The sequence below is a fragment of the Drosophila eugracilis genome, unplaced genomic scaffold (genome assembly GCF_018153835.1).
Source record: "Drosophila eugracilis isolate 14026-0451.02 unplaced genomic scaffold, ASM1815383v1 contig_367, whole genome shotgun sequence".
NCBI lineage: Eukaryota > Metazoa > Arthropoda > Insecta > Diptera > Drosophilidae > Drosophila > Drosophila eugracilis.
This window is the reverse complement of record NW_024573224.1, coordinates 866,591-881,994: the sequence shown is the minus strand read 5'-3', so window position 1 is coordinate 881,994 and position 15,404 is coordinate 866,591. Positions and strand designations below refer to the sequence as shown.

At 43.7% G+C, this 15,404-nt stretch overlaps 2 protein-coding genes across 2 annotated transcripts; both read left to right on the top strand.

The window, feature by feature from the left end:
- Positions 1-4,755: 4,755 nt before the first annotated feature.
- LOC108116517 (xanthine dehydrogenase) lies at positions 4,756-9,327 on the top strand. The gene is made up of 7 exons (XM_017228454.2): positions 4,756-5,216; positions 5,307-5,461; positions 5,528-6,268; positions 6,318-6,551; positions 6,610-7,701; positions 7,759-8,467; positions 8,528-9,327. Exons 1-7 carry the CDS (start codon positions 5,177-5,179, stop codon positions 9,325-9,327), a joined length of 3,771 nt encoding a protein of 1,256 aa, XP_017083943.1. The 5' UTR covers positions 4,756-5,176.
- Positions 9,328-10,466: 1,139 nt separating this feature from the next.
- LOC108116481 (indole-3-acetaldehyde oxidase) lies at positions 10,467-15,248 on the top strand. The gene is made up of 8 exons (XM_017228414.2): positions 10,467-10,634; positions 10,700-10,803; positions 11,179-11,333; positions 11,390-12,124; positions 12,181-12,414; positions 12,472-13,560; positions 13,618-14,326; positions 14,386-15,248. Exons 2-8 carry the CDS (start codon positions 10,764-10,766, stop codon positions 15,183-15,185), a joined length of 3,762 nt encoding a protein of 1,253 aa, XP_017083903.1. The 5' UTR covers positions 10,467-10,634; positions 10,700-10,763; the 3' UTR covers positions 15,186-15,248.
- The last annotated feature ends 156 nt before the right edge of the window (positions 15,249-15,404 follow it).

Here is a 15,404-nt window from a genome sequence, read left to right as displayed (position 1 = left end):
GGGGCAAGGATCTCTTTAAAGATGAAAATCCATTATGCGTTTTAAGGATTCATTTATAATTTGTTGTAAGCCTCGGGCAGTACTTACTGTAAGTACTTTGTCTTGTTGTTTAAACGAATTCAAACCTAAGTTTAATAATAAGTTTTACATTTTGGTAATAAGTTAATTTCTTTAATTCACAGAAATGGCAAACTGCATGGCATCTAAACAAAGGTAGAGGATCCCCACCTGTATGGGAACAAATTGCGTGGCCGTTGGCAGGAAATTTGTTTAATCTTGCAACAAATTGGCGAAGACACGCAATCCGCGGAAACCGAATCGCCAGTCAGGCCAATCGAGCGACTCGAGCAGAGTGTTAAGCCAAAACTTGATGAGATGCAAATGGATTTGCGAGATAAAAAGAGTGAAGTCGTCGCAGACGCAGACACAGAGACTGGGTGAGTGAGAAGAGGAGGATCGAGGACCAGTTCGGAGATGGAGAATGGAGACTGGGGTAACCGAGTCCAGACGTGGGCCCGGTCCATGCCGGCTTATTATTAACTGTATAATTTAATGTGTAGGCAGGAAATTGATTTACTATCAACGTCAGTTAATTTTTTTCTCATTTTATAAATTAAGCAACTCCACAGCGGGCAGCATAAATCTTGCAACTATTCCTCGCCAAAAAAACCAACAACAACAGCAAAACAACGTCAAAAAAATAAATCACAAATTAAGTTGTTGGCTCCCACAGTTAACCGGGCCGAGAGGGAAAGGCAGTGGAGCAGCAGCAACCCAAAATAAATAAAATAAAGCCAAACAGAAATAACGCCCGTCATCCGAAGATAAGGCCAGCTTGTTCGGGTGACAAACTCCACACCACAGGAGGATGACTGGCAAGCCAGAGGAGGAGCAGAGGAGCAGAGAAGCAGTGGAGGATGCTGGGGCCAGGAGTCATCCCGTCACAGTCACTTAATAATTTATCGCGCCCACTTTGTATGTGCGTTCCTGTCTCATCCACCTGATACCCTAATTAACCGGAGGTTAAACGAAGGCCAAGTATACGCTTAAGAGGATAAAAAGGTAAAAGGACTTTATGGACAGGTACAGTAAGTCATGATAAATCTAAACTAAAAGAAGAGTTTCAAGAACAAAGTGTTAACGTAAGTTTGTTAAAAACATATTATATATTTTTTTAATCCCATCTAAGAGCATCTCAACTTCGACTCAAACACACTCGGTTATCCTCTTTCTTATTTTATATTATCTTTGTATCTTAATGTTTTGCTGTTCGTCGTCGGCTGAGTTATCTGGGATTTTATCTGCTAGGTAGGCGCCTTGCCAAGTTGTGCAAAAAAGTAAAATCTGTGTAGGCCCAGACAAAAAGCACAAATCAAATAAGAGCCGAAAAATGAGTAAGATATCAGGGGACAACTATATTAAAATTATACAAAGATAAAGATGAAATGCAGAACTAGTTTTGAAAATGTCAATCTAAAGTGGACAATCTAAGATATAGATATTGTAGGAATATATATTTAATATTAATCTTGAATGCCTTCTCCTATCTTGTACCAATTCCTAGTAGAAATGAATGCCGTCTGTCCCTATCATAAAACTAAACCCACTCGACTTTCGATTTCTGATCGATAGAGTTCGTTATGTTGTTATTGTCGCTGTTACCATTGTTACAATTTGGACGGCGGGCAGTGAGAGTCAGTGGAGCCGTGACAAGTTTCCAATTGCATTTCATCAAAGTTTCCTCAATTTTCGGGTTCAACAGCAAATTGCTATTAAATTGCCACACAATTGCGAATGCCATAAATCGAATGGAATTGAAACGAATCGAATCGTATCGAAACGAAGCGCGCGCGGCTCCGGCTCCAGGTCCAATTCCATAACCATGTCCATGGAACCCGACCAACTCCCACTCCCTCAGAGTTGGAATTTAATGGCCTGGTTTTCCGCTTGGTTAACTCAATTTGCGTGGCTTCTTTCAATTAGGTTTCCGCTGTCTGCTTTGTTGGCTGCAAAGCTCATTTCAGTTAAATATAAAATTCGTTATTTGTTTATTTGTCGCCAATAGAAGCGAGGGTTCCGTTTAAAGAGTTTTTATGGACTTTCCGTTGAACTCGTAAAATAGAAATGTTAAATAGTGTTTTCATTTCCATTTGTCTGCCGCAAATGAGTGCGACGACAGTTTTCCTTCGATAAGTTAGTACCAAGGGGAGGCTCGGCAGGTGCAGCTAATGGGCCCAACCCTGTTCTTTGATCACAAAACGATCCCCGATCCCATTTGCACCTGGGCGGCATCATCGTATGGTAACCCGAAACCAAAAGCGACACCGAAACCACTCCGTTAATCAATAATGAAGCGCTGATGAATCAATTAAATGGCATTTCGGCCACACAAACTTATCCAAAGTGCAATCATTTATCACATGGCCCATAAAGAAACTGCCAACAAATGCAGCAAAAGTCATTGAATGGGGCCTTCATCTTGTGTGTGTTTTCCTTAACCCTCCAAGAAGCTGGCCCAAAACGATAAACGCGAAATTATTTCAAGCAAATAATGCGAATTTAATGTGACATCCGACAGGCGACAAGAGACTCGCCAAGCCGAAGGACCACAACTCTGAGACGCCAAAGTCTCCAGCCAACAAGCCAATGAAAGCCAAGGAGATAGCCAAGTTCAGACCTCACAAACACCCAAAATGTTTTGAGTGGTGAGAGGAACATGGATACTCTTCTTTACAGGATTGACACAGTGTCATGACAAAAAGATTGGATATCAAGAATCAAATAAAATATTTTTTTAAGTAGGAGTTTAAGTCTGATTACTCTTCCATCTATCATTATTCTAACTTCTTATAGACAATCTTATTTTAGTAATTTTGGAAGAATTGGAAGAATCTTTGTTTAGAAACTAACTAGATCAGCAATATTACAGTGCCTTGCCAATTAAATAAGGTCTCATTAAATGATACACCACCGCTGGCTATAATATTCCCAAATAAGTTGCACTTAATCGTTCCAAATTTCATCCTAAGCCCCCCAATAAACTCGGTCTTACCCTGCCCCATCCAGATGAGGATTCTTGATACCTGCTGGCATTTTCAAGTCTTTCTTTTGTCCAGTTTGATGTGACAGCCGTGTTCGCCGCTCTCCCCTTTTGGTTCCTTGGAAAGGGTAACTCGTGAAGTCCCATCTCCGCAGCCCTGACACACACACCAAATGACGCATTATTGAACTGTCAATGGAAGTGACAAAGGGTTAACAGTGTCACCATGGAGTAGTTACCCATTTATTTCTGTCTCCCCTGCTTTTCTCGTTTTAACAAAATAATGCTGCTTGGCTGGCTGGCTGTCCGATGTCAGAGGACTAGGAATGTGATATTGAAGCCTCGTTTAGGGAAAAATCTTACTATATATGTGTAGAATGTATATAATATATTAAAGTCAAACTATCAGTACTTAAAAAGCTAACTTTCCTTTGCCACATCATATGCATTCTTCTCATAATCATCACAGCTATTCCCAGTTACGTTGCAGATTTGACTCATGGGTATTCCCATGTTTTATGATGGCCAGAACGAAGTTCCACAAGTTTAGACTTCATCTTTTCACTTTTTCTTTCACTATCTCTCTGTGCGAAAAGTTTTCCTACGAACTTTGGCTAATCTCGAGGCCCCGAGGCTAGAGAACATTTCGAGCTGTGGCATATTTATGGGATGGGAGCTGAGATGGGAGCTGAGATGGGAGCTGAAATGGGAGCTGAGATGAGCTGAGGAGGCGTCTCACCTTGCCTTCCTGACCTGGGCTTGGTCTGGTCTTCGACTATCAGTGGGTCAGTGTCATCATCCGTGCCGCACTGTCGAGCATCAAATGGCCGTTGGCCAATAAAGCCCAACACTTGGCCAGGGTGTGGGGATGTCTCGGCTGCCGACCGTCCGTCCGACCAGGTCTGCATCATCTTTTGGGTCGGGTTCTGAAACTGAACCTGGAGGCTGGAGACTGGAGTCAAAGATGGGGAAGATGAAGGTGCTCACGTCACTTTTCTTGTTTGATAAGGATCCGCAATCGAGAACGAAGACAGGGCGAAGGCGTACGGTCGAATATATTGGAATTTTATTATGCATGACAGCTCAAAAAAAATAAAGAGAAGTAACAACAATGGACACTCCCCCAATAACAACGGCAACAACAACAGCAACAGCAAGGAGCGGCTGGGTGTCTGAGTCCTCCTCTCCGCCGACTTAACCCTCTGCTTACCTGTTTGACAGCGGGTTGCCTCCGATTCCTATAACCAAAATGCTTAGCCATGTGAGAAAATATTGCGTTATTCATATTTTAATTTTACTTGTTTAAGGTTTCCTCATCATTTTTCTCTCATTTCTCTTTCGGTTTTGATTATTATTTTGTGTTTGGAAAACGATTCTGGAATACCGATAAGGTGCAAAGGCGGAACGGCTGCTTTGTTGTTGGATTGGTTCTTGTTCTGCATGTTTTGTGCATGATTATGTAACATTTTTTCGAGGCTGACCCGTCCGTCGAACCGTTCTTCTTCGAAAGGAAACATCGATTTATATTTTGACAAATGATTTACCAATGAGTTGACAGTTTTTATTCGGCTTCTTTTTCCCTTGACTTTTTTTTTTATTTTTTTGGACAGGCTTAATAAAAGGAAAACAACGAGGAGGGAACATGTATTTAATTAATTAAGTCGCGTCAAGATACAAAAATCCGAAAGGCGATAAAAGAGCCAATAATGAAAAATATCAAGCCTTGTTAGGGATAAAAAGTGCAAGCAAACCAATCATTTCATTTCTGAATATCAACAAAGGAATTAAAATCATTTTAGTTTAGAGCTTAAATACTCTTCAATGGCTAACTAATGGAATCAGTTACCTCTACTAATCGGTATATCAAATAATGGAAATTTCATCCCAACAATAGAGAAAAATGTCAACATTTTAGTTGATTGAAATCAGCAGAGCGAGAAAATGCAATTTATAACGATTTTTAGCAAATTACTCTTTATTTAGACTTTGACAAAGGCAAATATTAAATTAGGTTTTGACGGTCAAAGCCCATATTAGGAGGTTCCCAAACAGAAATCGTCAGTTGAGCGGAGATCGTGGTAGCAGCCTAAGCTTCAAGCTTATTTATTAAATAAATAAAATCAAAGTTTACTTAAAATGTCCACCACATTTACCATAAATGGACAACCTTATACGGGTAACTTAAAAACAAAGGAAGTTTCTTAAGCCCCTAATAGAAAAAACAGAAAAAAATCCTCTTTAACCACATAACTTTCTCTTCTCTTAGTTAACCTTAGCGACCTCCCGCCAGACATAACTCTGAACACCTTCATCCGGGAGCATGCCCAACTCACAGCCACTAAATTCATGTGCCTGGAGGGAGGATGTGGAGCCTGTGTTTGTGCAGTTAGCGATGGGAAGAGCACATGGACTGTGAATTCGGTGGGTCAAAGGGTAGCCGCGAGATCATTCCGGCTCTAACTACATCTCATCTTATTGATTTTTCAGTGCCTGAAGCTGCTGAATACCTGTGCCCAGCTGGAGATCATCACTTGCGAGGGTCTGGGCAACCAGCTCAGCGGCTATCATCCGATTCAGAAGCGACTGGCCAAGATGAATGGCACCCAGTGCGGCTTTTGCTCTCCGGGATTCGTGATGAATATGTACGGACTGATGGAACAGCACGGTGGCCGGGTGACCATGGAGGAGTTGGAGAATTCTTTTGGTGGCAACATTTGCCGCTGCACTGGCTATCGTCCGATCTTGGATGCCATGAAATCTTTTGCAGTGGACAGCGATATTGAAGTTCCAAAGGAGTGCATGGATATAGAGGATCTGAATCTGAAGGCTAGAAATTGTGGAAAGACGGGAAAAGCCTGCAAAGGCAGCTGTCGGCAGACAAAACTAATCTACGAGGATGGATCCCAGTGGTATTGGCCAAATACCCTGACGGAGTTGTTCGAGGCTCTGGATAATATCCCAGATACGGATGAGTTTATGATGGTTGGAGGTAATACAGCTCATGGTGTTTACAGAAGATCACCCGATATCAAGCATTTCATCGATTTGAGTGGAGTGGAGGATCTGCATCAGTACAGCTCTGAAAGGGATAAACTAACATTGGGAGCCAATCTTAGCTTGACGGATACTATGGATATCCTTCGTAATACTTCCAAGCAATCAGGCTTTGAGTACCTTGAGGTCCTATGTAACCACATCGATCTGGTAGCCAATGTTCCCGTCAGAAATGTAAGTTTAGTTTTGATCTTAATAACCAATCTTACAATTCAACTTTTAGTCAGGCACTTTGGCTGGCAATATTTGTACTAAGAAGCAACATCCCGAGTTTCCATCGGATATCTTTATATCCTTTGAAGCTCTGGATGTCCAAGTTATCGCCATAAAGGATGCACATGAAGAACAGGAAATGTCTCTGGAGGAGTTTTTGGGAGATCCTGAAAGAAAAATTCTGCTCAAGGCTTTTATACTGCCTTCCTACCCGAAGGATAAGTATATATACGACTCCTACAAGGTAAAAGTTATTAAAAATCCTTAAAAACTTTAAAATAAAACTATTTACCTTTCTAAAGATCATGCCTCGTGCTCAAAATGCCCATGCATATGTCAATGCAGGCTTCCTTCTCGAACTGGATAGCGACTCCAAGGTGAAGTCGGCTCGTATTTGTTTTGGAGGAATTCGACCGGACTTCATCCATGCCATAGACATTGAACAGTTAATGATCGGACACAGTCCCTACGAATCCAATCTGGTGGAGCAGACATTCGCCAAGCTGGAAAGCCTGTTCAAACCCGATGAGGTTCTGCCCGATGCCAGTCCCGCCTATCGCTCTAAGTTGGCCTGCGGATTGCTCTACAAGTTCCTTTTGAAACACGCCCCCGATGCAGAAGTCAATGGAAAGTTTAAGAGTGGAGGAGAATTACTCCAGCGGCCACTCTCCTCTGGCTTACAGCTCTTTCAGACCCAAAAGCAGACCTATCCTGTCACACAGGCTGTGCAGAAGTTGGAGGGAATGATTCAGTGCTCCGGAGAGGCCACCTACATGAACGATGTACTGACCACTTCAAACTCCGTTTACTGCGCCTTTGTGGGTGCCACTAAGGTGGGAGCCACCATTGATCAAATCGATGCTTCTGATGCTCTCCAACATCCGGGAGTGGTGGCCTTTTACACAGCGAAGGATATTCCCGGAACGAATACGTTCTGTGAGCCCAGCTTTGGCTATGAGGCAGAGGAGATCTTCTGCTCGGGATTGGTACGCTACTCCGAACAGCCAGTGGGAGTTGTGGTGGCTCTAACTGCAGACCAGGCTCAACGGGCTGCGAGGCTAGTGAGGGTCAGCTATAGCAATCCCAGCTCCGACTTCAAGTTGATGCCCACTTTGAAGGATGTTTTCTCTTCGGAAACTCGAGATCCTTCTCGCATTCTTCCCTTGGCTATTTCGAAGTTGCAACAAATCAAATTCTCTGACAAACCGGACTTGGAGGTGAGGGGCATCTTCGAGATGGGCCTGCAGTATCACTTTACCATGGAACCCCAGACCACCATTATTATACCCTTTGAAGATGGACTCAAAGTCTTTTCGGCTACCCAATGGATTGACCAGACTCAATCTGTGATTGCCCATACACTCCAGATGAAGGCCAAGGATGTGCAGCTGCAGGTAATAAAGATTATTTTACTGAATTTAAATTTATTCATTGAGTAATTTTCATTACAGGTTCGCCGATTGGGAGGTGGCTATGGCTGCAAGATTTCACGAGGAAACCAGGTTGCCTGTGCCGCCGCCTTGGCTGCTCACAAACTAAATCGTCCCGTGCGATTCGTCCAAACTCTGGAATCCATGATGGATTGCAATGGCAAGCGATGGGCCTGTCGCTCTGAATATCAATGCCATGTCAAAGTCAATGGCAGGATTGTTGGTCTATCAAATGATTTCTATGAGGACGCTGGCTGGAACGCCAATGAGAGTCCTGTTCAAGGACATTCCACCTATACGGCAGCGAACTGCTATGAGTTTACGGACAGTAACTTCAAGCTCAGTGGTCATGCTGTTCTCACGGATGCCCCCAGTTCCACCTGGTGTCGTGCTCCGGGATCTGTTGAGGGCATTGCCATGATGGAGAACATCATAGAGCACGTGGCATTTGAGATCCAGAAAGATCCAGCAGAAGTGCGATTGGCTAATATTAGCAAGAAGAGTAAGATGGCCACCCTTTTGCCGGAGTTTCTCAAGACAAGGGAGTATTATTCCCGAAAAAAAGAGGTCGATACTTTCAACGCTAACAACCGATGGAAAAAGAGAGGATTGGGTCTGTCCGTGATGAACTTCCCAGTCATCTATATTGGACAATTTCCGGCCACAGTTACTATTTATCATGTGGATGGAACTGTTGTGGTTACTCATGGAGGAATAGAAATGGGGCAGGGTAAGTTCAAAGGTTTTCCCAAGATATTCTTAGGTATTAATATAAATTTTATATTTTTAGGAATGAACACCAAGATAGCTCAAGTGGCGGCCTATACCCTAGGAATCGATTTGAGCTACGTCAAAGTGGAGTCCTCGGATACCATCAATGGAGCAAACTCGATGGTCACTGGTTATGCCATCGGCAGTGAAAGTGTTTGTTATGCAGTCCGTAAGATCTGTGAGACTCTCAATGCTCGCTTGAAGCCAGTAAGGAAGGCCAAGGCCAGTTGGGTGGAGACCGTGGAGGCTGCCAATGCCCAGCTAATCAACCTGATTGCCTCGGATCACTACAAAACTGGAGATATGCAGAACTATCATGTGCTGGGTCTGGCTCTCTCTGAAGTGGAGATGGACGTGCTAACTGGAAATATTTTGATCAAGCGGGTGGACATTCTAGAAGATGCTGGCGAGAGTCTGAGTCCATGGATAGATGTTGGTCAGGTGGAGGGTGCCTTTGTGATGGGTCTGGGCTACTGGCTCAGCGAACTGCTCATCTACGAGGGCGACAATGGTCGTCTGCTGACCAACCGCACCTGGAACTACAAGCCGTTGGGAGCTAAGGATATTCCTATTGACTTCCGCGTGGAACTTGTTCACAATCCAAGACCAAGTGGTTCGGGATTCATGGGTTCAAAAGCCACTGGGGAGCCACCTTGCTGTTTGGCTGTGAGTGTTATATTCGCTCTACAGCAGGCCCTGCAATCAGCTCGCCAAGATGCAGGGCTTCCTAGGGAGTGGCTTCGCCTGGGAGCTCCTACAACCCCGGAGACGCTCTTGCTTAATGCCGGTCACCAAGTCGCGGAATTTAAATTGAAATGATAATGTTTATTACTTTTGAAAGAATAATATAATATAACCAACGATACAAAATAAAATATTCTATTATCCCTTCAATAAATTGGAATACAACCAACTTACAAAAGCGTTTGTCCATCAGATTTTTTTAAAAATAATCTATTGACTATCATTTAATAAAATAAACAAAGGAACACTTTTTGTGTGATATGATATGACCTCTCCCTTTCTCTAGCTCTTTTAGTCGTTTTGTACATATTTTTATTAATTTTATTCAGCAAAGCTACAAAAGCTTGATTTTCTAGTTTTTGTTTGAAGTTATTTCACTGGCAAAAGCTTTTAATATTATTTATTTATTTGTTTTAAAAGCTGCGAGCGTCGATAATTTCCAATGAGAATCAGAGAGAGAAAAAATGTGTTTTTTTGCCGGCCGGCTAACTTATTCTCTTTTTTAACTCGCACTCTCTTTTATTTTTAGTGTACACGTGATTCGTTCTGGCTCTTTGTTATCGTTTTTATGGTGTTTGGCGCAAATTAAAAGCAGATTAGCAAGTCTGCCTATTTTGAATAGTTAGTTGTTATTAAAATAGCAGACAAAGCGAAGAGTACAATATGAAAGCATTGAATTAAATTATCCGCCAATGCAATCAAAATATATTCTCTATTCAAACAAAGCCCCTTACTCAACATTCTAGTCTTCTCATGAAGCTGAAATACAAGGAATTCAAGTCATATCAATACCCTTTCTTGAACTTCTGATACTTCTTCGTGTTCGTCTTCTATTATAAAATTCCACCAAAAATGTTTTCTGCTATCTTCGAGTCATCATCTCAATAAATCTTACAGCTCTTATGCGCTCACTTTTAGCAAATCCCCTTAAATTTTCATGGCTTAGGTCCCTAAGTCAATAGGGTATCCACAGCTCTCTTATGCCTAAACTATGCCCCCTTGGTTCTCCTTAATTTTTTGAGCTATTTTCGGAATATCGTGACTACTATCCAGCTGCCGAAAATCGGCCGACGAATTGGGTGGCAAAGCAACAAGCAAAATTCGGTGCCGGCAGTTTTTTTATTATTTATTTCTACTTTTTTTCAGTCGAGGAGCGAGCAACCAGTCTACAAACTGCAATTAACATCGATCGTCAAGCTCGAAAATGAACTCGAATCGTCGTTAGCTCTCACGGCGTGTGCATGTGTGTGGAAACTAACTTTTGTTTGTTTACGGCAGCCGAGAAAATCGCAATCTAAAAAACGTAGAAACGATTTCAAGACGGTTTTTAGCGATCAGTTGAGCAACGACACTCGCAGCGACCGGAGCTAAGCACAAGAAAAGTGAGCAGCAAAGGAAAAATAATGGAAAACCTCTCGAAAGTCACAACTAATTGAATTATTTATAGAAAACGCTTCAGCAGCTGACATTTAAGTTTTTGTTGCCCTGTTATTGTTGATAAAACTAGCAGAATGACTACAAAATTCACAATCAACGGGCTGCCGTATGCAGGTGAGTTGAAGTAATCAAGGTTTTCATCGATTCTTCTTTAATTTTTAAGTAAGTTAGTTTAGTTATTATTTTCAAATTATAGTTAAGGTGCACACACCCCTAGAAATGACTTTAAAGTGGGTGGCTATTACGCGACGCGTCTGCCCATAAACTAAGCATATCATTAGTTTCGCTAGCTCCTCGAAAATAATGGGCATTGCAGCTCGCTGGAATAACGTTAAACAGCATTACATATATTTTGGTTAACAAATTATATTGCAAATCGTATGCCCATTGTTTATGGTTTGTTCGCAAGCTCACATACCGGTTTTTAAAATTATTTATATTATATTTACTTCATAATGCGAAGCTTTTGATTTGTCATTTATTCCCCAGTAAACCTAACTAATCTTCCGCCGGATATTACCCTGAACACCTTCATCCGGGAGCATGCCCAACTTACGGCCACCAAATTTATGTGTCAGGAGGGAGGATGTGGCGCCTGCATTTGCGTGGTTCGCGATGGAAAGCGCAGCTGGGCTGTCAATTCGGTTTGAATAAATCCAATCTATGTAACCCAATCGATCGCTAATGATTCATCTTTTAGTGCCTAACTCTGCTGAATACCTGTGCCCAGCTGGAGATCATTACCGCCGAGGGATTGGGTAATCAGCGTACCGGCTACAATCCCATCCAGAAGCGACTGGCCAAGATGAATGGCACCCAGTGCGGCTTCTGTTCACCCGGATTCGTGATGAATATGTACGGGCTGATGGAGCAGAACGGTGGCAGAGTGACTATGGAGGAGGTGGAGAATTCATTTGGTGGAAACATCTGCCGCTGCACCGGCTATCGTCCCATTCTGGATGCCATGAAGTCCTTTGCCGTGGACAGCAACATTGGTATTCCACCCGAGTGTGCGGATATCGAGGATCTAAAAGCAAGGAACTGCCCGAAGACGGGTCTAGCCTGCAGTGGCAGCTGTCATCCAACCACTTTGGTCTATGAAGATGGAGTTCAGTGGCACTGGCCGAAGAATCTGACTGAACTTTTTGAGGCCCTGGACAAGGTCAAGGATTCCGAAGAGTTCATGCTGGTGGGTGGTAATACAGCTCATGGTGTCTATCGCAGATCGACCGATATCAAGCATTTTATCGGTGTGCACGGAGTGGAGGAACTGCATCAGCACAGCTCTGAGGGTCAGCAATTGAAGTTGGGAGCTAATCTCAGCCTCACCCAGACCATGGAAATCATTCGCACTACTTCTAAGCAGCCTGGGTTTGAGTATTTGGACGTTCTGTGGAGTCATATCGACCTGATTGCTAATGTTCCAGTGCGAAATGTATATTTATATTTTTATATAAAGATATATTTTACTTTAGTTCGTTATCTTTACAGGCTGGAACCTTAGCTGGCAATATTTCCATCAAAAAACAACATCCCGAGTTTCCTTCGGATATCTTCATATCCTTCGAAGCCCTAAATGTTAAGGTCCTAACATTGAAAAACGCTACCGAAGAGAAGGAAATGTCCCTATCAGAATATCTAAGTACCAATGACAGGAAGCTCCTGCTCAAAGCATTTATACTTCCTGCTTACCCAAAGGATAAGTACATATACGACTCCTATAAGGTTAGATAATCTTACAGAAATTCGATTAAGTTATATAACACAACCCCTCCCTTACAGATAATGCCCCGTGCCCAGAATGCCCATGCCTATGTAAACGCGGCTTTTCTCCTAGAATTGGAAACCGATTCCAAGGTGAAGTCGGCTCGTATATGCTTCGGTGGAATTCGTCCAGACTTTGTCCACGCCTCAGTTATCGAGCAGTTGCTAGTGGGACAGAATCCCTATGAAACAAATCTGGTGGAGCAGACATTCACCAAACTGAAGGACCTGATTAAGCCGGATGAAGTGCTGCCGGACGCCAGTCCAGAATACCGCACCAAGCTAGCATGTGGACTGCTTTACAAGTTCCTTCTTAAGCATGCTCCTGAAGCTGAGGTTGGTGAGAAATATCGCAGTGGAGGTCAGATTCTACAGAGGCCACTTTCCTCCGGGTTGCAAGTTTTCCAGACACAGAAAAAGAACTACCCGATCACCCAGGCGGTAGAAAAAGTAGAGGGCATGATCCAATGCTCAGGAGAGGCCACCTACATGAACGATGTCCTGACCACAACCAACAGTTTGCACTGCGCCTTTGTAGGAGCTACCAAGGTGGGAGCCACCATTGATCAGATCGATGCTTCGGAAGCTCTCAAGGAACCCGGAGTGGTGGCATTTTATAGTGCTAATGATATTCCCGGAACGAATACCTTCTGTGAGCCCAGTTTTGGCTACGAGGCAGAGGAGATCTTCTGCTCGGGATTGGTGCGCCACTCCGAGCAGCCAGCGGGAGTAATAGTGGCTCTAACTGCTGACCAAGCTCAACGTGCTGTAAAACTGGTGAAGATCAGCTACAGCAATCCCAGTTCTGACTTTAAGTTGCTTCCCAGTTTAGGAGATGTATTTGCATCGGAGACTCCTGATTCCTCACGCATTCTGCCTGTCACGAAATCAGACAAAAAGATAAAATTCTCGGATCAGCCTGATAAGGATGTGAGGGGCATCTTCCAAATGGGTCTACAGTATCACTTCACCATGGAGCCCCAGACTACTGTGGCAATTCCTTTTGAGGATGGACTTAAAATATTCTCGTCTACCCAATGGATGGATCACACTCAAGCTGTGATTGCCCACATGCTCCAGGTGAAGGCGAAAGATGTCCAGCTACAGGTAAGTGGCATGAGAAATTGATAAGGGAACTTTATTAAAATCCACTCCCCATTCCAGGTCCGCAGATTGGGAGGTGGCTATGGATCAAAGATATCCCGTGGTAACCAGGTGGCCTGTGCTGCTTCACTGGCGGCTTACAAGCTAAATCGACCCGTCCGATTCGTCCAATCACTGGAATCTATGATGGATTGTAATGGAAAGAGATGGGCCTGTCGCTCCGACTATCAGTGCCATGTAAAGTCTAATGGCAAGGTTGTGGGCTTGAATAACGAATTCTATGAGGATGCTGGCTGGAGCCCCAATGAAAGTCCCATTGAGGGTCACTCAAACTTTACGGCTAAAAATTGCTACGACTTCACCGGGGATAACTTCAGGAACAACGGCAATGCTGTTTTAACAGATGCCCCCAGCTCCACCTGGTGCCGTGCCCCGGGATCTGTGGAGGGTATTGCCATGATGGAGAACATCATAGAGCATGTGGCATTTGAGGTCCAGAAAGATCCTGCTGAAGTTCGTCTGGCCAACATATCATCGACCAATAAGATATCCGAGTTACTTCCCCAATTCCTTGAGTCCAGGGAGTACGCAAAGAGAAAGCAGGAGATTGAAACCCATAATTCCAAGAATCGCTGGACGAAACGGGGCCTTGGACTGGCGGTGATGGACTATCCAATTTTCTATTTTGGACAGTACCCGGCTACGGTGGCCATTTATCATGTGGATGGCACTGTTGTGGTTACCCATGGAGGCATTGAAATGGGACAGGGTGAGTGAAGGGTCTATTTCCGATTTAGTTTCATTGATTTTCTCATAATTTATTTATAGGTATGAACACAAAGGTGGCTCAGGTGGCTGCCTACACTCTGGGAATCGATTTGAGCTTTATCAAGGTGGAATCCTCTGATACCATCAATGGCGCGAACTCCATGGTCACCGGAGGAGCTGTGGGCAGTGAGAGTCTATGCTATGCAGTTCGCAAGGCATGCGAAACCTTGAACTCTCGTTTGCAGCCGGTGAAAAAGCAAGATGCCAGTTGGTTGGAGACCGTTGGAGCAGCCTTTGCCAAATCCATCAATCTGATCGCCTCGGATCACTACAAGGAGGGCGACATGCAGAACTATCATATCTACGGCCTGGCCCTAACCGAAGTGGAGTTGGACGTGCTCACTGGCAATAGTCAGGTTAAACGTGTGGATATCCTGGAGGATGCTGGAGAGAGTTTGAGCCCCTACATAGACATTGGACAGATTGAGGGCGCCTTTGTCATGTGTCTGGGTTACTGGATGACTGAGCAGTTGGTTTACGATCGCGAAACTGGTCGCCTGCTAACAAACCGCACCTGGAACTACAAGCCGCCGGGTGCCAAGGATATTCCCATCGATTTCCGTATCGAACTTATCCAGAAACCCAATCCGTCTGGAGCAGGATTCATGCGATCAAAGGCCACTGGAGAACCACCCTGCTGTTTGGCTGTGAGTGTGGTTTTCGCTCTACGACAGGCCTTGGATTCCGCCCGCCAGGATGCGGGACTGCCCCGAGAGTGGGTGCGCCTGGGAGCTCCCACTACTCCGGAAATTCTGGTGGTCAATGCAGGTCACGATGCTTCGAGCTTTAAACTTAAGTAATTTGTATGTTTTTTTTGTGGTGTATTTTTTTATACATATTTTTCAAATATATTCTTATCTTTACCTGAGTAGATTTTTTACCCCTTTCGCCTGTAAAATCTGTATTAGTCAGTTAAAAGACAAATCAAAAAGATACAAGAATCTCGGAGAATGCACGATTTCGCTCAGTGTTTGCTTTAGATGGTACTGGACTCTGCTCGAACCCGTTTAGCCCAATTA

What these genes read in the sequence shown, in the direction of transcription:
- LOC108116517 (XM_017228454.2), top strand. Translation starts at nt 5,177, where the DNA reads ATGTCCACCACATTTACCATAAATGGACAACCTTATACGG. An exon ending in AAATGGACAACCTTATACGG is followed by an intron (nt 5,217 to 5,306) that starts GTAACTTAAAAA and finishes CTCTTCTCTTAG; the next exon opens with TTAACCTTAGCGACCTCCCG. An exon ending in CCAAGGATGTGCAGCTGCAG is followed by an intron (nt 7,702 to 7,758) that starts GTAATAAAGATT and finishes TTTTCATTACAG; the next exon opens with GTTCGCCGATTGGGAGGTGG.
- LOC108116481 (XM_017228414.2), top strand. Translation starts at nt 10,764, where the DNA reads ATGACTACAAAATTCACAATCAACGGGCTGCCGTATGCAG. An exon ending in GCAGCTGGGCTGTCAATTCG is followed by an intron (nt 11,334 to 11,389) that starts GTTTGAATAAAT and finishes TTCATCTTTTAG; the next exon opens with TGCCTAACTCTGCTGAATAC. An exon ending in ACATATACGACTCCTATAAG is followed by an intron (nt 12,415 to 12,471) that starts GTTAGATAATCT and finishes CCTCCCTTACAG; the next exon opens with ATAATGCCCCGTGCCCAGAA.